Source organism: Hydractinia symbiolongicarpus, chromosome 9, assembly GCF_029227915.1.
Source record: "Hydractinia symbiolongicarpus strain clone_291-10 chromosome 9, HSymV2.1, whole genome shotgun sequence".
In the NCBI taxonomy this organism is placed as follows: domain Eukaryota; kingdom Metazoa; phylum Cnidaria; class Hydrozoa; order Anthoathecata; family Hydractiniidae; genus Hydractinia; species Hydractinia symbiolongicarpus.
In genome coordinates this window covers 25,358,988-25,386,544 of record NC_079883.1, presented here as the reverse complement: position 1 = coordinate 25,386,544, position 27,557 = coordinate 25,358,988, and the positions used below count along the sequence as shown (strand labels likewise).

Sequence of the window (27,557 nt, the reverse complement as noted above, 5' to 3'; positions counted from 1 at the left end):
TTTACACGTTTTTTGATGCAAAAGACGCAAAGACATAGTAGTCAGAGGTTTCTTAATTTTAGTACCAAAAACAATTATGTGGTTTCTTCAGAATAATGAAAGGTAATTGAAATTCAAGTTCAATTGATAATTTTGGTTTAAATAGAAAATTGAAAGTTTTTAACTCATAAATGCTTAAAGGACTAACAAATCATGTGGCAAGTCAGGTGATAATGGCCTATCAGGTCAGTTGACGTGAAGTGTAAAGTATTGTATTACATTCGTAGGTTTCAGTTAATTGTTGTTTGTCTTACCACAGAAACAGACATGAATAAAATTTTTACTGAAAAAATTCTTTTTTTTTCCTAAAAAGAAAACTTATGAAGAGATAAACAATATCTCTCCAGGAGAAAGAGGTTATTCTGTGAAGTCAACAAAACGGTATTGTAATTAAAAATGGATTGTCGCCAACGGTTTCACAAGCCCATTTAGAACAGACTGTAGCAACGGCAGTTCCAGAATTATGTATAAGGCATTATTATATTTATATTTATATATTTCAGTTATATATAATTTTTATTTCTTTGAATAAAACAGCGTCTCTATAAATGAACTCTGTTATTCACTTTTTTGCGAAAATATGAAGTTCCTTTTTTGTTTTTTAATTTGAAAACGAAAAACAAAAATTGTGTTGAAATTTTCTTTTTGTATTGAATTAAAAAAGAAAAATTGACAAAAAATTGAAATTTATTTTTATTTTAAAATGAAAATTGAATGTCCCTTTTATATATGCTAATAAAACTCGGTCTCGGATATGGATATTAGGGTATGGGGTCTCGGGGTCTTGATTCTCCCGGGAAAGGAATTTAGTACACGGTGGGGAGCGCCTTTTGTATTGAATTAAAAAAGAAAAATTGAGCCTTGATCTTATGTTACTGGTACACGAAATATAAAGCATGTATTTATTTACATTTTTGGCCACGTGACTTGTCTGATGCGAAGTGTTCCAGTTTCTGCAAAATCAAAACAAAAAATGAATAACTTCTTAAGAAATAACATTTTTCCATGTGTAAAAAGATCTCATGTCCTTAAAAGAAATTACAACATTAGGTACTTGTCATGTACAACGCAAAGAAAAAGTGAAATCAATGAACATACCTTTCCTTATGAATACAAGAAATGGTATGAAAAAAGCTTGCAGAGTCCTGGTGATTTCTGGGGTGCACTTGGAAAGAAAAAGATAACATGGATAGAGGATTTTCATACTGTAACTGATTCTAATATAGTAGAGGGAAAGCACCAGTGGTTCGTTGGTGGAAAACTGAATGCTTCAGGTACATTTTCATTCCGATTATTGATTACGTAAACGCAGTAATAAAACAGGAAGGGGTGTCTCTATAGATTAGTTGCTTATGTTTACAAATTTCCCTATACACATGTGCATCCTGACAATCAACAAAAGAAGGACACCTAAAGGCCAAAATGGGTATTTACACAAAAATATGGATTTAAGATTGAACATGCATTGGAGTTGTTTTTCTTAACCGTTATCTTCTCTGTTTAAGAAATACTTTACTAATTGTAGCGCCAGTCTTTTTGTTTTACTTCAGTATCTTGTATAGTTGCGTTCTTTTGTTTATATATTTTGCCTGAGCATATGCATGTACATGTATCTTTTTTAAACAAATGAAATGACAAGTGTTGATTTGATCAAAATCATGAAATATGATAAGTTGAACTTATCATTTGTATAATATGAAAGATGCACTAAGGTTTATTTAATATGATATTTGTATGGTGCCCCTGTGGCTCACTTCTTTTCCTAATGAAAACATTTCTCTTCTTAGTTGATATACTTCTCTCTTTTCCTTCTGAAATCTTATCTTCCAACTGAAACACTTCTCTTCCAAAGTGAGAAACACTTCTCTTCTATGAACTCAAAAAATCCTCTGACCCAATTCTGGTCCAGAATATTGATTGAGCTGAATTTTAATAACTCACATTTTTGAATAAATGACCACCCTCATCCCCAGGACTTTATCCTTTTCGAAATATGAGAGGTGACAGCGAAAAAAGGGTGAATAAATAACATACTAGCTCCAGGCCCTGAAAAAGATAAAGTGTTCTTAGTATTAATAATTCTCCCAAAGTTATGTATAGTGAACTAAATGCTTTAGATAAAATTATACTGTGGTATTCTGTTTAAGGCATTTCTTTGTCTTTTGCAAAACACACTGATTTTATAAGAATAAATTCTAACCAGGCTGATCATTAATTTTATTTTTTTTATTGTTGTAAACAAGAGAACTATTGTTTTTAACCTAAAATCCCAGCCTGCTATTCTTAAAAAGCACATTTGATATAAAGAAAAAGCATGACTTGCTTAATTTATTTTGCCATTTATTGTGTCTATTGATGAGTAAAATTAATTACTCTGATCTAAATTGATTAATGATATTCAGTCTTTTTCAGGAATATTTGAGTAGGTGTGCGATGATTCGCACATGTAAATCAAGTAACGCATGCGATGTAAAACGCACGTGCAAAGAATGTCACGCCTGTGATATGGGATCTTTGCGCATTTATTTTGCGGTAGAAAAGTGGGGGACATTTTAAATCGTGAACCCCAAACACGATGATCGAGCGTCTACTGGTATAGCGACTTTCTCAATCTTAACTTCCTTTTATACATGTCCGAAATAGTATGCATGACTATACTGTCATTTTTATATTTATTGTTTATTTTTCAGGTCATCATAAGCAAATATAGGCAAAAATATGCTTTGTTTTCAAATTAAAAAAATCTTTATTCACGTGGCTTAAATAAAACTTCAAAATTCATTTAGAAAGTTCAGCTACACTTTAACAAAATTTTTACAGAAAAAAATTTATACCGCCCGTGGGTTTCGTTTTTACAGGCATAAAGAAAAAATCCATTAAATTCGAACCAGCTATGGTTTCCAATTATTTTGTCAAATAAAGAAATTATCGACAATTAAATCCATGATAAAATGTCTATTCCGCCTGTAAGTGCAGTTTTGCAGACTTGCTTCATCAGTTCTCCGTCGGCGTTCACCTCCGCATTACTTAAGAACCGCATGGCTGGATTTCTTATGTAAGACCTGGTTACCAACGACGAAGGGGCCAGGCGAAAGAGATTTATGTCTACATAATTCTTTTTAACTAAATCAGAAGTCGGTGAATTAGTTAGGATGGTCAGGTTGTCTATGGCAAGGCTTGTTCGTGGATTAAAAGAACTAGGACTATTTAATAATTTCTGAAGTCTAAAATTGTCCACCAAGACGGAAATCTATCAGACGTTCCAAAAATTATTTCAAGGGCTGCCATTGCACGCTACAAAATGGATTTTATAGGTTGATTTTGAAAACTCAATATTTATTTTTCAGGTGTGCGATTAATCACACGCCTGAAACGATTTAGGCGTGTGCCAAGGCGTGCGCGTGCGATCGTACGCCTCTTCTGAAAAAGACTGGATATTGTATTCATGCACATGCTTTAAGATCTGCTACAATAAGTTGTTGGTAAATTGAGCACGTGTTGGCTAAGTATACTTCTTCTCTTGCGAAAAATGAAAATAATATATCATAGGTGTAAAATTGCGAAACAGATTTTTAAAATCAGTTGCGAAGAGAAAGTTTGGGGCCACATGCAGAGAAGTGTTAAGTGCAGAAGAGAAGTGTCAAAATACAGAATAGAAGTGTCAAAAATCAGAATAGAAGTGCGAGAATACAGAAGAGGACTGTTTGAATTAAGAGAAGTGTTTTTAAATAGGCAGTGGGGTGAGCCATGGAGGCTGTATATTTGACATTTTTATTGTTGAGAATTACTTCACGAACTGTAAAACTAAGATTCGTAGTAGAACATTTGGTCTTGCAGCAAGACTTGGCATGTGTGCATTTTTATATTTTTCAGTGTTTAACACAGAACCCTTTTTCTGTCCTAGATAGTGTGCTATAGCAAAATATCTAACAATATACATTCTAAAAAATTTGCAGCATTATCAAACTTTGTAAAACATGATTTAGACGCTCTGGAGCAAAGTCGAGTGCTTTTTATTTTTCTGCACAAACTTCTGTAGTTGTTTACATGGAGTTACTAGTACTTTGCATTGCAAGGTGATAAACAGACAATAGACATGTATATATATTTACTTCCCATACCCGATTGCACAATTTTTCGTTTACAAGATACTTCAACAAGGCATGAAAATCTATGCAGAAAAAAAGATCTATTATCCACTTCCTTCTTGCCCAAATTGGTTAAAAAGTATAAAGCTGCTTGTAAACATCTAAAAAAATTTTCTCAGGGGTTTTGGAATATGTTTTGCTTAAAACTGCAACGTAAGTTCCTTCGGCCAAAGATATTTTATTAAACTTTTAAAATAATTGTGACCAATGTAGCATGACAACGAAAATGTACTACTATCTCAAAAATAATGAAATATATATAGTAAGAATTTTTTAAGAATTTTTAGTCTTTTGGGTCACATTGTAGTAGATTATCTGCATATTTAAGCAAAGGGTCTTGAGGTCTACCAGGTTGGTTTGATTATTGAGGGAAGTATATAATACAGCTTTAGGATCTGTATCATATGCTTTTGACAGTACTCCTTTTGACCACTAGTGGTGTTAAAATTTCTTGTGTGTTTATAGATGAATCTGTTTCTAGTGTTTGCTTCAAGAAATTCCATTTGGTTAAAATCCCACAAGTTCAAGTTAAAAATATGATCTGTTCCTGCTTCTGAAGGCCTTGAGTTATTTTTAGATTGTTTTTTCTTTTATATTGGGTCAATAGACTATTCCGTTCCTTCTAAATGTCTTTTTCTGTAAATTGTTTATGAAATTGTTCAACCACCTTTTAAATCATTGAGTATGTTTCTATCTCTGTACTCTACCATCTCGTGGTTGCACAAGGCAGGATTATTTTGGTAGAAGGTAATCAGTGTCGCTCTTCCATTGAAAAAAAAGATCCTTTTTTGAGAAAAAGCATACTTTTATAAAACTTCCATGGTTTTTCGGGTAAGCTTCCTTCTTTGTATTTTTCAACTTCCTAAAGAAAATTGTCCATAAACCATAGAACGCTTTTTCAAGCAATTCGATTTTGAATTTTCCTTCAAAGTAATCATTTTTTTAACTGCTTGATTTCCTTGGTTCACTACCCATAGCTTATGATTTTCAGAAAGTCAATCAGTTTGAATTTTTCTTCACACAGCAAAAAAAATTTGTTGTGTGTGGATAAAAAAACGTTTTTTAAAAAAGCAAAAACAAAAAAAACCCAACCAATTTTAGCAAAATTAACAAATAATTGCATATAATTTGCCAAAATTATTAAGGTTTTGCAAAAAATAGCAAAAAAGATGCTGATATAGTATGGATTTTCAATCACTTCAACTCTGATTTTTTGCTCTTTAGTGAATTGTTTAGATCGACATGTTGAATCAAATGGTGATTGTACAGCTCTCATATGGGAGAAAGACGAACCTGGGACACATGTGAAGGTGACATACAAGTATGAAACATTTGTAAAAATATTATATATTTTATGAAGTGTTGATGATGTATTTGCCTTGTATTATCACACTATTTTATGGAGTTCGCTTTACAATGACAAGGTATGTGGTTCACAGTGCAGGTCAACCCATGCCATGTAAGGGAAATTGGTTAGCTAGTGCCAGTGTATACTTAATGTATACATTAAGAACACAGAAACCACATTAAAATGGCCATATATCCTGTATAAATATTCAGAATAACATTAATAACAATAATAATAATAATAATATAAATATGATATATTCGAAGGAATAGTGACAATTTAAACTAACAAAATTTTTTTGGATCATAAAAGTTTGAATATAATAATATTTCCTAATAATTCCTTTGTTTATTGTGGTTTTCTTCTATAAGAATTGACATGTATAATAATTTACTCAAATATAATGAAACTCTCCCAATAAGAAGTCATGTGTGCATAGTGTCAGTTCTTCTACAAAAGTGATTATAATATATATTCAAATTATAAACATTATAAATGAAAACGAACAGTTTCTTATAAACTTGGATAAATACAAAAGCAAAGGCTTATAAAACAAAGTAAAGTAAGTAACAAAATAAAGGCTTATATGCGTAAAAACATTTATCTTGCGTAGTAAGAGTATAATCTGCTTAATAATAAAACGCAAAAATGCTCAGGATTGTATCAAAGACTTAACCAAAAATTGCATAAAAAAAATAAAAACGTTTAAATACAAGGCCTAGTAAAATCACTCATGTAAAGTACATCACTTTCCTAAATTAGCAATGGCACATGATTCTGATCGCAGGTCCAAGTTATGTTAAGGCATGCAAAAAGCATAGTGCAGTTACAAAGTTATTTTGATTGTCTAAACTTCCTGAAAATGTTTATAATTTATATCCTTCAACCAAACGTTAGTGAGTGAGAATTCGTTTACATTATTATGTAGCGTTGAAACAAGCAAAAAGAATCCAAAATTAGACCAGCAAGATCAACACAAATAAATGGTACAGCTGTAAAGTATAATAACAAAATTCCTTTGGGCTGTGCACCACCCAGGGTTGCTATTTTGGCGTCCTAAAGAAATTTAGGTCAAGTTTCAGTAATGTATTGGATTGGCATTAAAAACCTGGCAAGGCAGGCTGCATAAACATAAAAACTATATTGGAGGTTGGTACTAGTGGCATTGATATGAGGTTGCAAAACTTCCTGTAGGTGGTATAATGCTTGATTTATCTGAAAGTGAATGCCATAATTGGGATGCTATATATCCCAATGTTTGCAGCCTGTATTATTAAGTACTCTAGATCTATTTAAAGCACTTGATCACGTTAAATTATATACCCAGTAACATTTCTAAACTAGGACACACTTTCTATGTAAAAAGGATTCTATTTCCATTTCCTCTTGTAGATCTCTGTTAGTAATTGTCTAAAACAAATCAGCTGCAGTGCTGTGTGAGAAATATATACTAGCTAAATGTAAAATCTCATGAAACTTAGAGTAATTGTAGAGGTTTTGTTTCATTGCACTTGTGGGTTTTTATTTTTTATTTTGTGTTTTTACATTTTTAATTTTACAGTGGACTCTCGCTATACCGAACATGTGCTATCTCAAACAGAAACCTTAATCCCTGTAGCGTTTACAAACTTGGACACCAAAATTTGTCGTACTGTCTTAACTTGTTTTTGGTCTCTAGCGACGAATTAGTCGTTTTCTCAAACTTCCCAGAAAATGTTGCTCATTAGAAACAAGACCATCATGAATATATCTTTGTGTGTTGGAACGCTATTTCGGTTTCCAAATGTGTTGAATCTTTCAAAAGTAGAATTGTATTCTTTTAAAAAACGCTTTTATCAGTTATTTATCAAGATACGGTTAAATTATTTGTGTTTATTGCTTCTTTTTATCTGGTTTCTACTTTCTTTTGACATTCCTTTCCCTGAGTTATACCAAAACTCATTAGGTAAGTTAAAACTCAGTAGCTGTCTGAAATTTTCTCCCAGTGTATTCTCTTATCTCAACTGGCTTCAATGTAAATTTCTAAAATCTCGGACTTTTTGTCTGGCCTATTGAGAGTTCAAGATAGCAGGACTTGAACTATATATTTTTTTTATTCTACCATTTCCTAATTTTAGGGAGTTGCTAAATATGACTTGTCAAGTCGCGAATGCTTTAAAACGAAGAGGTGTCAAGAAAGGGGATGCTGTATGTCTGTATATGCCTGTCTCACCTCTTGCAGTTGCTTCTATGTTGGCCTGCACGAGAATTGGAGCTGTTCATAGGTATGTCATTTCCTTCAAGATTTCTTTTACTGTATTATAATTTCTGGATTATTGTTACAGTAACATATTTTTCCTCTTTTTGTAGTGTTGTTTTTGCTGGATTTAGTTCTGAAGCTTTAGCTACAAGAATTAAAGATGGTAGCTTTATTATACTTTTGTTATTCAACTCACTTCTCATTGCAGTTCAATGAGTTATGTAACCTACCGTAATCCACCTATCTGAGTCAAGGACATTTTTATGTGGTTTAAAAAAGATGAATAATATTTTTTTTGAAATTAATTTCTTCACTGTACCTTTATACAAAGGGTTTAAATATCTGCTATTCCTGAATATTTTAACTTGCTGATGAAATAGTGCTATAGTCAGGAGCCAGTGTTACAAGTCAGATATAGTACAAATGTAAATTTCCTTTAGATATTTCATTGCTTTTTTCACCAAATGGTCCAAAAAATTACAATACCTTGAATGACAGTCCCAATATGAAAAACATGATGTATTAGCTACACTTTCCGAGTTTAATTGTTTTTCTTAAAGGTTTTTAGGGCGATAAAATTACCCAAACTATTTTTCCTTTAATCGAATATCTACCAGCATAATCTTCAGTTAAATATTCCTTAAAATACGATCCTTATATTTTTCTTAACCTGACACACATTTTATTTGGACCTCATCTCACCTATTTAGTTACAGAATTTGTTTTAATATGAAAATATAAAAACAGTGTTTTTGTCTTAACAGCTTAATTCGGGAAATTTGCAACTAAGATTTGATAGAATTGTAGGTAAATTTAGTCTAAAAAAGTATCATACCAATTTCATGTCATTATTTCAAGTTTTACAGAAGTTATAGGACACCACACCACATAATACACCACATGATTAATCATAAATGATTTGACATACTCATATATGTTAAAAAAATCACAGGATTTGTTTTGTATACAATATATGATTATTAAATATCTAACTTTCCTAGTCTAAAGTAGGCTTAAACTAGGTAGCAACCCAAAACAAAAGAAATAGTGCTAGTACACTATTTTATTGTTCTGCCAGAGAAATCGTTATTTTCAAATACTGTCCTATCCGAACTGGACAACCAAAATAGTATATTTACTTGTAATAAGCCAATTATGTTTTTTGCTTATTCTGTTTTCTGCATGAAACCCGCTAAATTTTTAAAGCTTGAAGGATTGCCCGGCCATATATTTGTATTAACGTTGGTTTTTAGGCAATTGATACTTGCCTAAAAACCAACGTTATTACCACTAAATTTACTTCCATGGACTCAGCATTTTCGTGTTGTAAAAAATCAACTTTAAAACCGAATTTCTATAGTAAAATTCTTTACTGTAATAAAAAGTGGTGTTAATCGTTACCTTTAGCTGATGTGAAGACAGTTATCACTGCCAATGAAGGTCTTCGTGGTGGAAAGAAAATTGCTTTGAAAAACACAGTTAATAAAGCTTTGGAACAATGTCCTGAAGTAGAAAATGTGTTTGTTTATCACAGAACCGACGCTGATACTCAGATGAAAGAAGGTAGAGATATAAACCTTGAAGAGGTAAATGGCCATGTTTAAATTATGTCCTTAATTATTTTGGCAACTTACTGAAGATGTCTTTGACATGGATTTAACCTGCTTCCCCTCTCCTCTTGAAAGCGAGTTTCAGCAAGTCTATAATTTGGACTTAGACTTGCAACAAACAGAATACCTCCTCTACTTCAAACATGAAAATCATTGCAAAATGTGTTCGAACAAAACAATGTTCAAATTATACAGCAATAATCTAAAGGGGTTCATAAGCAAGGGACGAAGAAATTTGTTAATAAGAGATGTACTTATTGAGAGGATTGAAATTATCAGATGTGCACTGTAATTTCGTCAACAACTTATTATTTTAAAAAGCTTCGTACGCAAAAGCATAAAACGTTTTATAATTTAAAAAAGTATAACACGAAAATGTGTGAACTGTGGCGTTGAAATCAAATAATGCGTTAAAACATAGAAATGAAAGTGAAATTGGTGGTATTTGTGAAAAAAAGAGAACAAGTTTAACTCAATATTCGTTTTTGGCTAGTTTAGCAGAAGAAAATGTGTAAAATGATTTTTGTGATGAATTTTTAACTACTGTTTTAATTTCTTTTCTAGGCTTTAAAAGTAGAAGACACTATCTGTGCACCTGAGCCAATGTGTAGTGAAGATCCATTGTTTATATTGTATACATCAGGAAGTACTGGCACACCTAAGGGAGTGGTGCATTCTCATGCTGGTTATCTTCTGTACACCATGCTAACTCATCAGGTATGACTTTTCTGTTCATTGGAAAAAATTGTTCTATTTTCTTAGTAGAGTGTACTAGTGCAGACTCGTTTTTACTGCTTTTTCGTTTCTGTAGAAAATGTCGATAATTTAAAACAACAATTAGGAAGTGTTTGTGACAGCCACATGCTTCAATTTGAAAAGATGAAGTTAAGATTTGCTGAAGTTCTTAATACTTCCATATTGGAAATTATTTTATTTCGGTGCTCCTGAGCCTACAACTATTCCTCTTAATGTACCAACTTTTTCGCTGGGAAAATGTTATTGCTGTTAAGACACCTTGAATGTTTTATTAAGACAAAATGTTTTTTTTTCGTAACAGTATTTGCATGCTCAACAAAACATGCAGTTAGAATGAGTACACGTGAAGACAAAATAGGTAACATATTCATGTAAAAGTAGACAGATGTGTCACAAAGGTACATAAACCAAGAAGATTAATAACAGTAATAATAAATATACAAACAACTTAATCAGAACTGTACACCTACTAAAATCTCCTAAATATCCTAAAATTTGAAACCACAATAATAATTCCTCCAAAGTCTCTTACAATTGTTTTTGGTTTTATCGATTGAGCATATACCTTATATATTTGCATAGTTACTGCAATTTGAAATGAACAGCCTCTCTGGTAATCAGAAAAAATATGGAATTGTTTTTATAAGTTTGTTAGTGTTTTCCTAAAATTTGACCCTGAAGCTCTACTAAAACTTATTTACAAAGGGTTATATCTGTGGCCAGCCTGTCAAACACCAAAGTATATACCATAAGGGATGTCAAGGAATTAGAGCAGAAGGAAAATCACCTCCCTAAAAACAGTAAAGTAGAATTCAATTACAGTGTGTGTGTTCCTCAGAGCTCGCACTCAAGCGGTAAAACAAAACCTAACGTCTTGTGTACAATTTGACAGAGGATAATTACCTCAGTACATGAAATTGCGTAAACTAATCAAAACTATGATAACAAAGTGTCTACTTTGTCAGGAAAAATTTCCACTAAGTCCCCTGTAACGCAATCTCTGTAATCCTTTAACAGTCAGCTAGTGCATCAGCCATAACTATGGGGGTGAAAATTCGAGAATGTAAGGAACTTTAGTTAAAAAATTTCATAAATACGTCAGGAAAATCGAGATTAAATTTTAAGTGGACATCCTGGTGGAATAAGATGATGTAATAAATGCCCACATGTCATCATTTATCTTCACCATATCTTTCTCGTGTGAATAGTTTATTCGGACTGTTCTCTCCTAGCTTGTTTTTGATTATCAACCTGGTGATATCCATGCATGTGTGGCAGATATTGGTTGGATCACTGGACATTCATATGTTGTTTACGGTCCATTAGCAAATGGAGCCACATCTGTTTTGTTTGAGAGTATACCAACGTATCCTGATCCTGGTCGATATTGGGAAATGGTTGAGCGACTTAAAATAACTCAATTTTATGGCGCACCCACAGCGCTTCGTTTGTTGTTGAAGTATGGTGATGAACACGTGACAAAGTATGACCGGTCGTCTTTGAAGGTGCTCGGATCAGGTAAGAAACTGATAACTGTCTGCTATAAATGTTTTCGAATCTTACTTGAGTCTAAAATATGTTTTTGCCTAACTAACTTCACTTGCAATGCTTTAGTTGGTGAACCTATTAATGAAGAAGCTTGGCATTGGTATAAGGACGTTGTTGGAGATGGGCGTTGTCCTGTTGTAGACACGTGGTGGCAAACAGGTAGGAATTGTAATGTAAAATAATTGTGTGAACAATATATTTGTTATAAAGTTGTATTTACTACAGACACGAGGAGGTCACCTGTTGAAGTGAAACCAGTTACTACGTTGCAAATAAGAACATGTATTACTCACATGTTGTGAAATTAAACTTTTTACGAGTACATAATACGTTCGTAGTTCTTTTCTGCGCTAAACTTTTGAAATTTTACAAATAATAGCTTATACATTGTGGTAGCTTTAGAGCTAATATTCCCAATCGGAAAGTTTTTTAAAGATTTTTAAAAAGAACCAAGCATTCATGGTTTATTTCATTGTTGACTTGTGAATAGTTGTCAGTTGTACAGGTAGTACTTTACGTGATAAGGTATGAAAAAGGATGATGTATAAAAAAGTACACATTGCCAACCAAAGTAGATGATTTAAAGTTTTTTCGTGACTTGCAAAAATCCATTTTGAAGTTAACGTTTTTTGCCTTTCACATTTCGAGTTCCAGTCTCTCGTGTTCGTCTTTAGGTCTTTAGGCTATTTTTCGATTTTTTTGTTGAGGCGAAGATTCAATTTTGTTTTTCTTTTAGAAACGGGTGGCATTATGATTTCACCGCAACCCAAAAACCCAGAAGCATTAAAACCTGCTTGTCCAATGCGCCCGTTTTATGGTGTGGAGCCAATTTTATTAGACGATAAGGTAATTCTGTAGCCATGTATAATTTGTATTGGCAAAAAATGGTTATCGGTGAGGGATAGTTTAACAGTAAATTATATGATATGAGGTGATAAGTTTTCTCTACAATGCCTACCAGGATGCTTCACTTCAACAGATTTATTTGTGACCCATTGCACCGACTAGGCACATCACACACCTCCCTTTTATATGAACGCAGAAGAATGCAGAAGAAGTTTAGATAACCCTATCCCCTTCCTTCAAAAGAGTCTACCTCTAGAAAACCAAATTTCTAAATAGGCTTCTGGGTGCATATTTTATTTTATATTGAAAAATCTTTAATACAATTTTAACCATCACATGTCGTTGCTTTGGATTTATTTATTTGTTCTTTCCGCATTTGAAAATATTAAAACCGAGGGAGATGATACGTTGAAAGAGTCCATATTTTATCGTTCGAAAGTTTTGTAAATAGAATGTTTTCTTTCTCTAGTATTGATAGTATTTTAAATTTGTTTGTTTTCACAAAAGGGAAACGAGCTGCATGGTAATGACGTTAGCGGTATTCTGTGTTTGAAAGGATCAATGCCAGGAATGACACGAACACTTCATGGAAATAAAGAAAGATACTTAGATGTGTACTACAGACCGTATCCAGGTATCGGTTGTTAATGTGCTATGCAATTTTTAAATAGATCTTTACCATAGTGCAAAAAAATACCTGTGTTTCACAATCCTTATGTTAGGGTCAGGCCACACCTAAGCTGACTTTATGCGTGCGAAAACATGAAAAAAACCTATTTTGCATGTGGGTTGAGAAAAACATCGTGTTTATCGTCGTGTATCTTAATACATAAAGTAAGTAGGGTAACGGGCATTCGCATGCAAGCAGGAATTTCATCACGATGACTGCTAGTGCTCCTTCTTAGCATCAACCTTGCTGTGTCTTCTTTTAAGTTATGTGAGTTGTCGTTGTTAGGGTATTATTTCACTGGTGATGGAGCTAGGAGAGATGCTGACGGACATTTGCATATCACGGGCCGTGTAGATGACGTCATTAATGTGAAAGGAGTGCGACTGGGTACAGCTGAGGTGGAAGACATAATGGTAGGTAGTGATCATGCATGCGTTTTCGTGATATACTTCTAATGTACTTGCAATGATTTCGGTAGCATTTTTGTATAAGAAAAAAACATTTAGACGGATAAAATATTCATCCCCTAAAGAAGATGTCACTTTTTCCATTTCTGAAAATTATCGTTTACGTCTTTTTCCCGTCATTTTTCTTTTTAGACGGCAATAACAATTCTAAAGTATAGTTTTTAAGTCAGTATTCTAATCCATAGTTTGTCAGGTACAATTTTTATCACCCACGAAACATTTCGTCACTGTATGTCTCTTGTCTGATAACAATGATTTTTTATTGCACTCCAACCCTCTCGATAATCCGCTGCTGTAAAGGCTGATATTGCTTGTTAAAATAATTCCTGGACGTTACAGCATTATCCGGAAATTTTTCATCATTTAAACGAACTTTGAAAGTTTTTTTTATCAATATTTCCAGAAAAATATCTTTTTTCCAACAAATAAAAAGGCAAAAATACAACACGTGTATAAACGTTGAAGGAAAATGTGGAAAGCATTGCATTCGAGATGGCGGCTGATATGAATTAAATTTTCCTGTCCGGGAAAAAAATCTCCAAAAACATTTCCTGTCCGTGGACTATTTTAACAAGTGGAGACCAGTCTTAAGGTGAGCCATCCTAATAAGCGCTACAGACGCTTAATTGAATATTTAGGATAAATTGAGTTTAAACCAATTCAATATTTCCGAAAGGTTTTAGTATTTGCGACGCATCAATCACACTTGTGTATTTATGTTCAAATTTCACCTTTAGGACAACCATCCATTAGTTGCTGAAACTGCAGTGGTAGGGTTTCCGCATGAGATCAAAGGAGAAGGTGAGATCCTTTACTGTGAATAAGAAAAATATTTCTTTCAAGATTCGATCCTTCAATCACATTTTGTTTTGCTCATTAATTGTTTTTATTTCACGCAATTTTAACGTTTTCTTACTATTTGTAGTATTTGTCTAAAAGTCCAAATCCTTTTCTGTTTCTAAACTGTAGTCATTTGGTAGCTACTGTTATTTTATGTTATGCGTTTGCACGTTCTAGGTGTATACGCTTACGTCACTTTAAAAGAGACACTGGATGAAGATGTTGATCAGATAAAAGATGAACTAAGAGCGATGGTTAAACAAGCAATTGGATCATTTGCTGTGCCTGAATTGATACAGGTATGAATTTTAAACTAATTAAAATTACTTAGAATTAACACCCTTTGCTGCAGCAAATTTTTAACTCTACGAAACATGGGTCTATTTAAAATTTTCTTGGGAGGGGTTTCCTACTCAACCTAAATTTACCTTCCATACTACCCGAAAAGTGAAAAAGGAGTGTCATCAGGAGCGAACATTTTCGTTGATTTTGGATAATGGCTTCCGCGTGCTCGTATTAAATCTACTCCATAGCTTATTTGGAGTTAAGGAAATAAAATGGGCATTTTTTCGAATAATCGAATACGATGATCTAGTTATTTAAATTTTTTTTTCAAAGATTAAACAATAAAGGTGTTTTAGTGCTATTGCTTCTCCCCATGATGAAGGGTTAAAGTTGTGTCAATGCATTGTTTTTGCAAAGATAAAGGATAAAATTGTTCCAAACCATTACTTGTCCGAAGATGAAGGGTTAAAGTTGTTTAAATACATTGCTAGTTCCTAAGATGAAGGGTTAAAGTTGTTTAAATACATTGCTAGTTCCTAAGATGAAGGGTTAAGTTGTTTCAATGCATTGCTTGTTCCGAAGATGAAGGGTTAAAGTTGTTTCAAACCATTGCTTGTTCCGAAGATGAAGGGTTAAAGTTGTTTACATACATTGCTAGTTGCGAAGATGAAGGGTTAAAGTTGTTTTAGTATATTGTATGTTCCGAAGATGAAAGGTTAAAATTGTTTTAGTACATTGTATGTTCTGAAGAATAAGTGTTAAAGTTGTTTTAGTATATTGTATGTTCCGAAGATGAAGGGATAAAGTTGTTTAAATACATTGTATGTTCTGAAGATGAAGGGATAAAGTTGTTTAAATACATTGTATGTTCCGAAGATGAAGGGGTAAAGTTGTTAAAATACATTGTATGTTTCGAAGATGAAGGGGTAAAGTTGTTAAAATACATTGTATGTTCCGAAGATGAAGGGGTAAAGTTGTTAAAATACATTGTATGTTCCGAAGATGAAGGGGTAAAGTTGTTAAAATACATTGTATGTTCCGAAGATGAAGGGTTAAAGTTGTTTTAGTATATTGTATGTTTCGAAGATGAAGGGGTAAAGTTGTTAAAATACATTGTATGTTCCGAAGATGAAGGGGTAAAGTTGTTAAAATACATTGTATGTTCCGAAGATGAAGGGGTAAAGTTGTTTAAATACATTGCTAGTTGCGAAGATGAAGGGTTAAAGTTGTTTTAGTATATTGTATGTTCCGAAGATGAAGGGTTAAAGTTGTTTCAAACCATTGCTTGTTCAGAAGATGAAGGGAGTAAAGATGTTCGATAGCATTTTTAAGAATCTAGATCTATAAAACTAGATCTGTAATTTCGTTTATAGGTAAATTAGGTCAGAACATGTCGTGGACAATTTTTGTAGGAATTTAAACAATGTTCGCGCGTGCTTACCAAGACTTTAATTGCTGACTTAAATCGTGTCAGAGGAGTTCCACAATCATTTCGTTATCGACTTCTCGTTTTACACGCCTGCGGTGTGCAACAACCAAGATCTTTTTACTTATTTAGATCTCGCCCGCTCTTCCGAAGACCCGATCGGGAAAGATCATGCGCCGTATTCTTAGAACAGTGGCAGCGAACAAGATCGACGAGGTTGGAGATGTTAGCACGTTGGCCGAGCCTGCTGTCGTGGAACAAATTATCGCTGAACATAAAAAAATCACCAGTTGAGCTGGTTGTTTTCATAAACATGCACCCTTTTTATATAGACATTAATATTTAGACTTAGATTTTGGATTAGTTTTTACCCAAAGGCTAGATTTAGTAGTAGAATTTAAATTTACCTAAAACACTTACGTAAATGATTGATTGCGGTAGAGTTCGTTGTTTATACTTTTTTCTTTTCTCAGTCTAAGTTATAGAAGGTGGAGTTAAAAACAGTACAAAAAAAATATGTAATTATTGATTGCCTACTCTATCTTTGTGGGGTTTTTTAATCACTACTTTATAATAAAACAAAGACATCATGTTTAGATGAAATGTCTTCAGTGAATAAGAAACCAGAGAAAATTGTGCGCTCTTTAACTATACCCGTTATTTTTTAAGTTGTTCACATATGCCATTGTACCGTTTTATCACTTAGACACGACCTAACAAGAGCTATATTCTAGCTATTGTAGAACCTGTTTTTTCCTCAACGTCAAAATATGTAATTAGATTAAGCAGATCTGTCTGTCTGCTTGTATAGTATGTAACATGATTTGTATATAATTTTATCTTTTTGTTCAATTTACTTCAATATATAATATAAATTGACCAAGAAAACACGTAATCGTAATTAAACTGTTGATCCATCTGGGAACATTTTCTGACAAGTGTGGTTTTAAAGGAGTTGTAATCTTATAAACGAAGAGTCTGCATTTAATTTAAGGCAGTCTGCTGTCAAAATTGAGAGAGAATTTCAGACTTTCTTGTCTTGTCTGTTCTTTTTAAATAATATTTGTTTACATTTCAGACAATCCTCTGTCAAGATAATTTGCAATGTTTGTATGTTTTTGTAAATTTCCAGAAATAGGGAATGATGGAAAGAATCCTCTATAACTTATCTTACAGTAAACCTCCCAACCTCCCAAAAATGAAACAAATTTTTTCTGCCCACACTTTCAGAATCAGAATACTTCTTTCCATTTGCTGCAGATGTTAACTACAATGCAGGAGTACTGTTATTGCAGCGAAACCTTCACATAGCGAACATCGTTTATAGAGGAAACCTCTTTACGACTAACACTTTTTGGGGGAACGGATAAACTCTTCATCGTGGACACGTATTGGTCCGGTTAGTGCCTTTTTATAGAGAGATTTCAATGTATTCAAATTAGCACTGCATTGCTTGTTTCAAAATTCTTTAGATGTGACGAAAATTCATTTTCAAAATTCCAATTGCGAATACTGTACCACGTGCTGCACGGTTTCATTTTAGACAAAGCTTGATAAAAAATTGAAAGCACGAAAAGTTCTGTTGCATCAGTTATGAAAGGTCTATCTACATTAAATTATATACACAAATAGGTCCCATCGTTTATTGTCTTTTACCGGCGCTAAGCTTACTGACAGGTCAGTGAGAGAGAAAACAGTGCTATGAAAGTGGTAAAGAATGCGACAGAATATCAACAACCTAACAAAACAAATAAAAGTCCATTTGGATAGCTTCGTCATTATTGTTTGTACAATTTTCATAGTATGACACTGAAGGAAGGAACTTGTTAAATGTGCCTTAATTCATACAAAAGAGACGTTTCTTTTATCTGATTATTTTTTTGTCAAGGAAGTATTCAATTACCACAGGACATGACTGGAAAAATATTCTTATTAGCGTGATTTTATCACGGATCGTATGAATTGATGCAACTTGTTTACGATTTTTTTTTTTTTGCAGTCTAACGGTGATGATGTATTTGCGTGTGTAAGCAGCCCCTACACGCTCTCGATACTAAGTTACTAAAAAATTCCTTATAATTGTAAAAAAGTACCTAAATCAAATTGGTGACAAAATTTTGCCCGAATTTATCCAAATATGTATGAATTGACATCACTTTTCTACCTAATACCCAATTAAATAATTATTTGATTGAAACAACTCTTCCAAAAAGGAGTTGAGATTTTTAATCGCATCACTTTTGTGTATTTTACGTTTAAAACACAACAGTAAGCCCATTAACCTTACTCGTCGCAAAAACGAGTCCACTATACCACAAGTTCTGTCAACATTTTGAACTATTTATTAAATGATTTTTAAGGGCGGTTGCTTCAGACGATATCTGGCTATATATTTCTTAAATGTCAAAGCGATCTTTATAGTTGTATAAAGAGCAAATGTTAGAGTCAATCTCGTCCCCAGGGCTCTTTTTTTACTTTTTAAAATTGTGATGGCTTCAGAAAGAAATATTGAACGCCATACCAATATCAAAAAGAGAAAAAAGCCCTGGGGACCAGAGCAGGAGAAAATTTCTCGTTATTAAAAGTCAGAGTCGCAGTCTCGTCCCAGAACTTCTTTCTCGCTATCTAATATGTTGCTATGACCAGCACATTTATCAGAACGTGTTAAGAAGGTCTGGGAACGAGACTGAGGGGTCGGAAAATTTTCTAACAGTGAAAATATCAAGAAAAGAATTAGCGCGAGTTTTTCTTTTTTTGCGTTTAACACACAGTATAGTACGCGAATTATAATGTAGCGCATGGATGGGTTTAATTTCTTAATACCGTGCCAACATTATAGAAATTTGTAGATTCCTGTCGTGCACAAAGAACTTTAATGTGACAGAGAGTCGGCAATTATAAGTAATGAATTCTTCTTAAAGGGTACAATTTTGTCGGGAATTCGTCGGAATGCGATTCTACAACAGTTAAATACGGCATTATTATTAGTATAAAACTTCTGCATCTTTAGTACACCAGCTTGGTATTGGTTGCAAAAAAAATGTGGTTTTTCTAATAATTCCACACGCGAGATTGCTGTATATTTCAATCGCGTTTGTATTGCACCTACGGTCTCCAATATTTCCGCCGCATAGTAATGAGAGCAAGTTCGAATTCATGTTAGAATTTTAAAAGTTATAAAAATTGCGTTTTTTTTTTGCACGAAAAGGTTAGTGATAAACTATTTGTTTTTATGCTTTCCTTTCTCCCCATCATTCTTTCTTTTTAAACCTTGAAATAATACAATTATGCTTTAAAAAAGTAAAATCATCCATTTGGTATTTCCATTTTCCTAGAAAACACTAATCCCGTGTTGGGAAAATACTAGTAAATTAAATACTCATTCTCGTCCCCAGAGCTCTTTGTGATAGTTTATCTCAAAGAGCTCTGGGGATGAGAATGGTAAATACTACCAAAGCTCTATTTTTTTGTTATTTTTGGATTTCCATTAAAAACCACAGGACGTGTTGATGTGCCTAAAGACGTATAAAGTTGAGATCTATTTTTCCCGATTATACTTAATCAAATGGTTGGAGGAAATGCTAAAACTATTACAGGAATATCAAATCGAAAACAAAAATCTTCACAACTTGACCTTGCCAATTCAAAAATAACTCATTTGATTTATTGAAATTAGATGTTCCGTACTTTATCCTTTAGAGTTAATAATCACCATAATGGCCTCCCACCTTGTTTTCGAGTGGGTTTGGCGGGAAAAATGCTCTATATATAGTACACCTAACGAGCAGCTGAAATGAATCATTAGTGTGGTACACCGAATCAATTAGAAGTGTTAGATTTGAAAGATAAGGAACTTAAGCCACCTAAAATTAAACGTTTTTGTACATATTCCTTTTCTTAACATTAGACCTGAAGTTTCATTCTAAATGTTATTCACTTGCCTGCATGGTATATGATAGGTCATTATATTACATGGATTGGTCCTTCAATGAAGGTCCTGTATTCACTTCTATTGATATTTTTATTGACATGTCCGCGGATGACTCAATCGTGCATACAAAGTCAAGGAAATGAGTTGGTATTATTTGATGACGGATACAATAAAGCTCGGTGAGGAACAATTTAGTATGATTGTGATCGGATACTTGTAGGAAATAGTCATAATTTCAGGAAGCATTTCTATTAAGTTTGATTACTTCTTCTTTGTTTACATCCAAGTAAAGACAATTATTTAAACAACATTTCAAGAAACTCTATATCTGTTAAAGTTCAATGGAGCATGGCAAAAAAAACATCTGATATCTTGACCTTTTTATCCATTGATGAAACTGGATGAAAAAAAAATATACATACTCGGCTTTTTAGACCTAATGTTTTTTGCTTTCGTAATGAAATCGATAGAAATACATAAGCTATAAGAAATCGCAGAAAGTGAATAAAACTGCATTTCTGAGAACTTAGGTATAATTAAGAAATATTCTTTTTCTCAAAATTTTAGCTGTCAATTTAGTTTCGGAATAATTAAAACAGAATTGACAATCAAATTGCAGTATGATCATTTTTCTATATCGTTCCTATTATCCTAGTATACAAATGCCCCTTATGAAAAATAATAATGGAATTTCTAGTAGGGGCCAACACTGGATACTAAATACAACTAGTTGGTTACTAAAGGTAACCCCTTTGAACATTTTAAACACTCACAACATGTTTTCCCTTTGGAGCACAGATCATTTAAAACATCTAAAATTGATTACAATGTTTCCCAACATATTATTTTGGCTAGTAATGCAGATTTATATTGCATCATTTTCATTGAATAAATAACCGGAAAGAGACTAACTCTTACGCGTACAGTAGTGGTCTGAAAATCCCGAAAAATAATTTTACAATGTCGTCTATGTTTCGTGCGTTCCAACTACACGAAGTTTTGTATAAAATAGTACTCATGATCGTTCTCGGAGAAATAAGTTGGGAAAGGTGGTCGTTGTTTATAATCGAAGTGGTTGTTGTTTGTGCAAGGTGGTCGTTGTAGTGAGATGTGTTAGAGGTTCCACTGTAACAGATGCTTAAAAAATACCCGAAAGTTTATTTACTGTATAGTTAGATTAAAATTAATAGTGTTAATGTTAATCCAACATGCTAAGATAGTTGAATCCACTGAAGTTAGTCACTAAAGTTACCATTCAAGAACAAAACAAGCCACAATGAAAACGAGTAATACTTTAACCCTTTCGGTCCGGAAAGTCATGCATGCGTCCCTTTGCATTTGGGTAGGGCTGCCCTGAAACCGTGTGATCTAGTCCACTTTTAGAAAAACGGATCTACAGTATTCGAAAGTCACTAGATTTGGACATAAAGCTTTTCACAAATGATAGACCACCCGTCCTGTGGCCCGGACTGAAAGGGTTAAATTGATTTACTGTTCTACTAATTTTTTTTTGTTTTAAAAAAATATTTTCGTTTCTGTCCGCAAAAAATGTTTACCAACCAATCAGATTCTAGAAATCACAAATTTCCAACTAAAAGAAGGGCGTTTCAAAGCACTGTGGGAATGAAGCATTATCTGGGTGAACACAAAATGAAAATTCTATCAGCGAAATCCGGTTTCGACAAAATAATCATGATATATTAAAGCAACCATTCTTAATGGATTTATGAAGCACGTCTGTCTAATCAGGCACGTATTTGAAGTACTGGATAAAAACTAGCTTTTGTTGTTTTGTTTTATTGAATCCTCGTTCCGAGCGCTTGTTATCTCTTTTTTATAACCGAAACGGTGAGATTGATGTTATTGTACATAATTGTTTGGATTACCAGTCGGATTATCATTTTTTTTGCAAATATTTCTATGTCAAAGTTGTCAATTTTTTTTATTCTGGTTCTAAAAGTTTGTTAACCTTTGGGTGGTCTAGCATAAAGTTTTTTATAAAGTAGTTTATTAGTTAATGGCGTTAAGGGGCGTTGTTTTCCAAATAACAAGGAGGAATAGAAAAACGCAAGAGGCGAAGGTAAAACATATTTTTTAATTAACACGAATGTACATTTGTAGAGTCATAATTCATCGAGCGGTATGCGGCTTTCAATTCAAACTAACCACAGGAAACTTTCAAATTATCAAGTTCCCTAACAACATTAAGTTAGGTTTTTTTCTCCACGATTGGCAATAATTACACTCTATCATTTTTAAAAAAGAAAAGCATTTAAAGGGGAATCTAAACTGTCCACAACAGAAACATATCATACAACACTATCATTTTGCCACAACCTGGTCCAATTTATCTTAATTGTAAAATATGACAAAAATTAACATTTTTTTATTACTTCAAGGCACATCTCATTTCCGTTTCTCATACATTGAAGGCTTTAAAACAACAAAAACAAAATGCCAAAGGAGCCTAATATTAAGTTTTTAATGAACTGTGCGGCACTTTGAAAGATACCTAATATTCCATATTTATCTATGATGGGATGATTTTATTTAGCCGATGTGCCAATCCCCAAACTAATTCTTTTATTCGTTGGCACATGGTTAAAAGTTTTGCAGAGGTGCTAAAATAATCTTAGGCACATTCAAGCAAAGCAGAAGCACTACTTTTACTATCCGTGCTCATAACTAGACTAACATCAGCTTTCCACGCCAATACTTTTTTGTCGGCCAAAAGTTTTGTAAGCCCTAAATTAAGATGAAGATAATTTCCATTGTTTTTGTATATCTGACTGCCGGCTTACTCAACGTTGGTGAACCTAAGAACTGATAGATGTGAAATTTAATTCACTATTCTAACGCGAAATATACCGTAGACGTGTCATCTGCGAAATTCCACGGTAAATACGGCCAATATGGCGTTCTTGAAAATTAGGTTCAGAATCAAGAAAAACGTTGAAGCTATGGTGGCAACAAGTGCGAAACAAAAAACATACTTTCCAACACTATTTCCAACATATGTAGAAAAATGCCTGCTGGCGATACTATTTTCCCGTTTCTCGTAATTTGATGTCACAATAAATTATTTTCTTCCGAAGGTTAAAATTTAAATTATTTCATGGCCCTTCAAATAGTGTATATGATCGCGTATGCGCATAGCACAACCCTGTTACAGAAGTGATGTGGTCAAATTGGTTTGGTTTGAAATGCAATTTTTAGCACTAAAAAAGACAGTATTTTTCCATAACTGGGAGAGCAGAAATATTTGATTGCAAATTAAAATAATAAACTTTAAATTGTTATAGAAGAATTTAAATTTCTTTTCATGCATTCAACGAAAGCTCTTTATAGCGGATTGTATTAGAACTTTAAAGAACTGTCAACTATAATGAGATGTCTGCTACGCAAAGATTCTTTCTAAGCTAGTTTACATCGTTCAAGAAATCATGCTTCTAGGGTGTTAAGACATGCTGAAATCAACCACAAAGTAAATGGGCTGGTTTTAAAACAAAATAAGTGAAACAGATTCAATAAATCTTTGTAACTTTTTATTCTTATGTGCTAAACTAAAAAACGAATTAATAAAGAAAGAAGAAAATTTAAACGAAAATATTTAAAAAAAATAAAAATATATCCTAGGCGTGTGCGTTCTAGAGAGATCAGTTCTTGGGAGTAATTTTAACTGAAAATTTGTTATGTGATTTTTTTTACCAGTGTAGCGTAACGGCGTTACTTGGCCTCGCCCTTTCCCTCCCATGACGTCCTTTAGTAAAATATACTAGCGTCCTTACATAACAGTTGAAGATTTTGTTATGAATGTTTAACTGTAAAATCATCTGTTCTTAAAAAACATGTCCTTTATACAGAGAGGGCTTCACTATAAAACATGTCCACTATAGGGCAGTTTTATTCTTTACTGGTAGACTTAAATGAAAACTTATATATTGCATATTGGTCGGCAAAAAAGCACATTGTTTTAAATTTAGTTCTAAAAAGGGATTAAATTTTGTTTAAGTGACAAACATTTTGTCAGGGGACACTTTAAGAACTTTCAAGTACTAGAGAGATTTCTAATTCGTGTTTTCCTCCGAGGTTAACTTTAAGGAGTTGACTTTTTATCATAATCTGTTGATTTAGAGTTTACTTTATAACCTATGTAACAATCTATATACTTGGCTTTTTATTTCGTGTTTTCTCGAAAAATATTGACCTTCGTCAGAGCATTTTTCTTCTAAAGCCCTGTGAAAATATTGAACACTTTTTTAAACATACAACCAAAATACTTTATTATTAATATAGAAATGAGTTATGCGTATACCAGGCGATTATGACTCAGCATGATAGGACGACAAACCCAACTTCAAAACTCGGAATTTTTTTACCTTATTCTTACGTATAAGTGTCCTGTCAAAAGTTTATCCAATTTTGCAGCCTGCCAACGTAAGTCATAAATATTTCAATGTTTGCTGCTTTATACGGGAGTTATCTCCCCTATTAATAGCCGTATTTGTCTGTCTGCTTGTGCAAGGACCAACAAAATCACAAATATAATACGATACTTGTTTCCACATCCGAATTCCCCACTTAGGTGAATTTCTGTGAGCTTTTTTGGTGAACGAATTCCTAAAGATTTATCCACGGAATAACGACTAGTCTCTAAATTAATGATACTCATCGTCTGTGCATTCGAAATAGTTGCTAATTCGCTTGAATAAAATATCGATACTCCGGATTTGTACGATGGATGATAATCTAAGGACCAGAGTATGGTGTCGCACCATTGCGTGAACCTGAAATTTTTCTTCGAGGAGTAACAACTAGTCTCTTTAAAAGTAGCCGTCGTCTGTCTGTCTGTCTGTCTGTCTGTGTGTCCGCGAAAGCCGTGCCCCATGGCAGAAACACGAAATGCGATATATAAAGAACGGACGACCCCGTGGATTTTTCCACGGGTTTCCACGGGTGTGATATATCGGAAATAATTGTTTTGTTTTGACTAGGGAAGCGTCTTTAATATCTTAAGGTTTTTCGTTAACTCTGGACTTAATAGCCATGTTGTTTTTGTTATTTTTTTTAGATAATGATGTACTCTGAAGGAAGATTTTTTTTGCGGGAAGAAAATTACCCCTTTTACCCACTTGATTATAATTAAAATTCCAAAATTACTTTTTTTCGATTCGCGAAATTAAATCTCTGCAAAATTTCTTCCCATAAGGTAACACAATTTTCATTTTAGTCCAGATTTCTAATGGTCCAGACTTTTGGTTTTGGGTAAGATCTGGAAGAAACAGAAAAAGTAGAAATAATAAATTGGATAAATAAATTATTAATACAGTGGGCTCTCTCTATCTCGAACCTCTCTCTATCTCGAACCTCTCTTTATCTCGGTTCCTTGGACATTTGTGTACGCTCTAAGATATTTACAGTGGTACAGATGTTCGAGATAAAGAGAAGACTCTTTATCTCGAGCTTCTGTATCTTTCTTTATCTCGAACAAAATTCTGGACCCTTTTTCTTTCTCTATCTCGAATTTTTTGTGTATGAGGTTACACAGCAAATAGAACATAAAAGTTTCAAAAATGAAAATTTAAATGCACCCAAACCATCACAGATGTTTAATTTTATCTATTCTATAATATTTCAAAAATATAGGAAAAAAAATTCTTTTGAGCTTGAACTTGGAGCCTAAAGTACCTTTGATACCCCTTTTTCCTTAACAAAAAATTTAATTTTTATGAGGCTTTTTTCTATCTCGAACAAATGTTTTCGTCCCTTGCAAGTTCGAGATAGAGTATAGCTTATGTAAAATAAAAAAAATCAGAATTTTGTCTACAATCCTAAGCTTTGAAAATGCAACCTAGTTCCCAGGGTATTATACCTTTTTGTAGACCACCTGTGATAACCTCCAGGCCAAAGGTCCTGGGGACAAGGATATTAAAAAAGGGTGCGGTTGTCAAAAAAATCATTTGACTTGCCATAAGTTAGTTAATTTTGGTGCTAAAATTCGAATTTCAAGGTCAGATTTAGACTTTTTTAAATATTCGCCGGTTAAGTCTTTGTTTGTCTTTTTATCATTAAATACATGTCAAGTCCAACATTTCATAATTCGATTATTGAGTTTTTAATTTGACTCTGTTATCTGCGCATGCATGCACACATACAAAAAAAAACAGTAAGCTACTTACCTGTTTGACTTGGAAAGACATGTGAGTCTGTCAATAGTCAACACGAGAACTTACTGGTCGAATTATGCACATTTTTAGTGACTTCCAAGCTTAGTCCCAGATTTAAAACACAAAGTTGGGCTTCAAATTAATTATATAGCCCTGTCGTTACCAAAGAAGACATGCAAATAAAATAGCTCATTTGTTTAATCAAAAATGTAAACAAAACATCATAATAACGCCATTATAAATAGAATATTTAATCGTGATCTGTTCTGATACATTCATGGCTAAATACCTTAAGATGATCCTGCTGCTGCAAGGTTACTAATTTAAGCCAGTGGTAGTCTGTTGGTTGTGGTGCTAGCCAAGAGGTAGCAACAGTTATAACAACAGTTGTGGACCCCTTTTGATTCGTTAACAACTTTAGAATAAGAAGGTGCATGATGTTGATGCTTAGACCAATATGTCTTCTGCATGTACGACTTGAATTTTTGCAGGCCCTTCATTAGTATAAGATGAGTAGAACTTATGAGGTTATCCAGAAAAAGCTTTAAAAATAAAGCAATAGTTAAGGAAAGAATACTTCCCTTTTCCTGTAAAGGAAAACATTGTAAATTTACCATCGTTCTATTTGATGTCTGCGAAAAGATTCTTGTTGTAGAGTTGTGTGACATAATGCGTCTTTTTTATAATAAGGATCGTAAGCTGGATCATTTACGAACTCGTAATATCTTAATCAATAAAATCTTTGAGAACACCAACATTTACAATTTTGAATTTAGTTTTTTTACCGGATAAGACTTGCCAAAGCGGTAAAACGAAAAGACCCGGACTTGAGGAAGTTAAATGGTTTTCTTGTTTGTTTTATTGGCAAAATAAGTATAACTGTATTGTGCCGTAGTATCTTGGGAGAAAATCACTAAGAAAAAAAAGAAGAAAAATAGGGTAGAAAATAAAAGCATATATGGCTCGAGAAAAGCTATTATCACCAAAAGTTAGATAAAAATTTGTTCGCAAATCATTTTTTCACTATTTTACGATATCTTTTAATAGAAACATTTTCATCAGTCTATTAGCCGTCAGCAAAAATTAACCGCATGTGCGTAGAGCGTAGAAAGTATATTACATCAATTGGAGGTGTGTACACACCAAATGAGTTTAGAGCAATTTCTGAGGAACGGGAAAAACTTTAAACAAGCGTTGCAGCGTTTACTTAAAACAACTTGCTGACGTCAACTTAAAA

At 33.2% G+C, this 27,557-nt stretch overlaps 1 protein-coding gene across 1 annotated transcript; it reads left to right on the top strand.

Annotated features, from left to right (window-relative positions):
- Window positions 1-891: 891 nt before the first annotated feature.
- On the top strand, window positions 892-17,110 carry LOC130656586 (acetyl-coenzyme A synthetase 2-like, mitochondrial). The gene is made up of 14 exons (XM_057459474.1): window positions 892-1,313; window positions 5,412-5,508; window positions 7,653-7,799; window positions 7,885-7,937; window positions 9,182-9,360; window positions 9,949-10,101; window positions 11,373-11,658; window positions 11,755-11,847; window positions 12,425-12,534; window positions 13,042-13,168; window positions 13,490-13,617; window positions 14,409-14,472; window positions 14,689-14,810; window positions 16,355-17,110. Exons 1-14 carry the CDS (start codon window positions 974-976, stop codon window positions 16,514-16,516), a joined length of 2,061 nt encoding a protein of 686 aa, XP_057315457.1. The 5' UTR covers window positions 892-973; the 3' UTR covers window positions 16,517-17,110.
- Window positions 17,111-27,557: the final 10,447 nt, after the last annotated feature.

Excerpts from the sequence above, each read along its gene's own strand:
- LOC130656586 (XM_057459474.1), top strand. The coding sequence starts at position 974 with ATGCGAAGTGTTCCAGTTTCTGCAAAATCAAAACAAAAAATGAATAAC. Across the intron at positions 5,509-7,652 it reads CATGTGAAGGTGACATACAA|GGAGTTGCTAAATATGACTT; the intron begins GTATGAAACATT and ends TCCTAATTTTAG. Across the intron at positions 7,800-7,884 it reads AGAATTGGAGCTGTTCATAG|TGTTGTTTTTGCTGGATTTA; the intron begins GTATGTCATTTC and ends CTCTTTTTGTAG.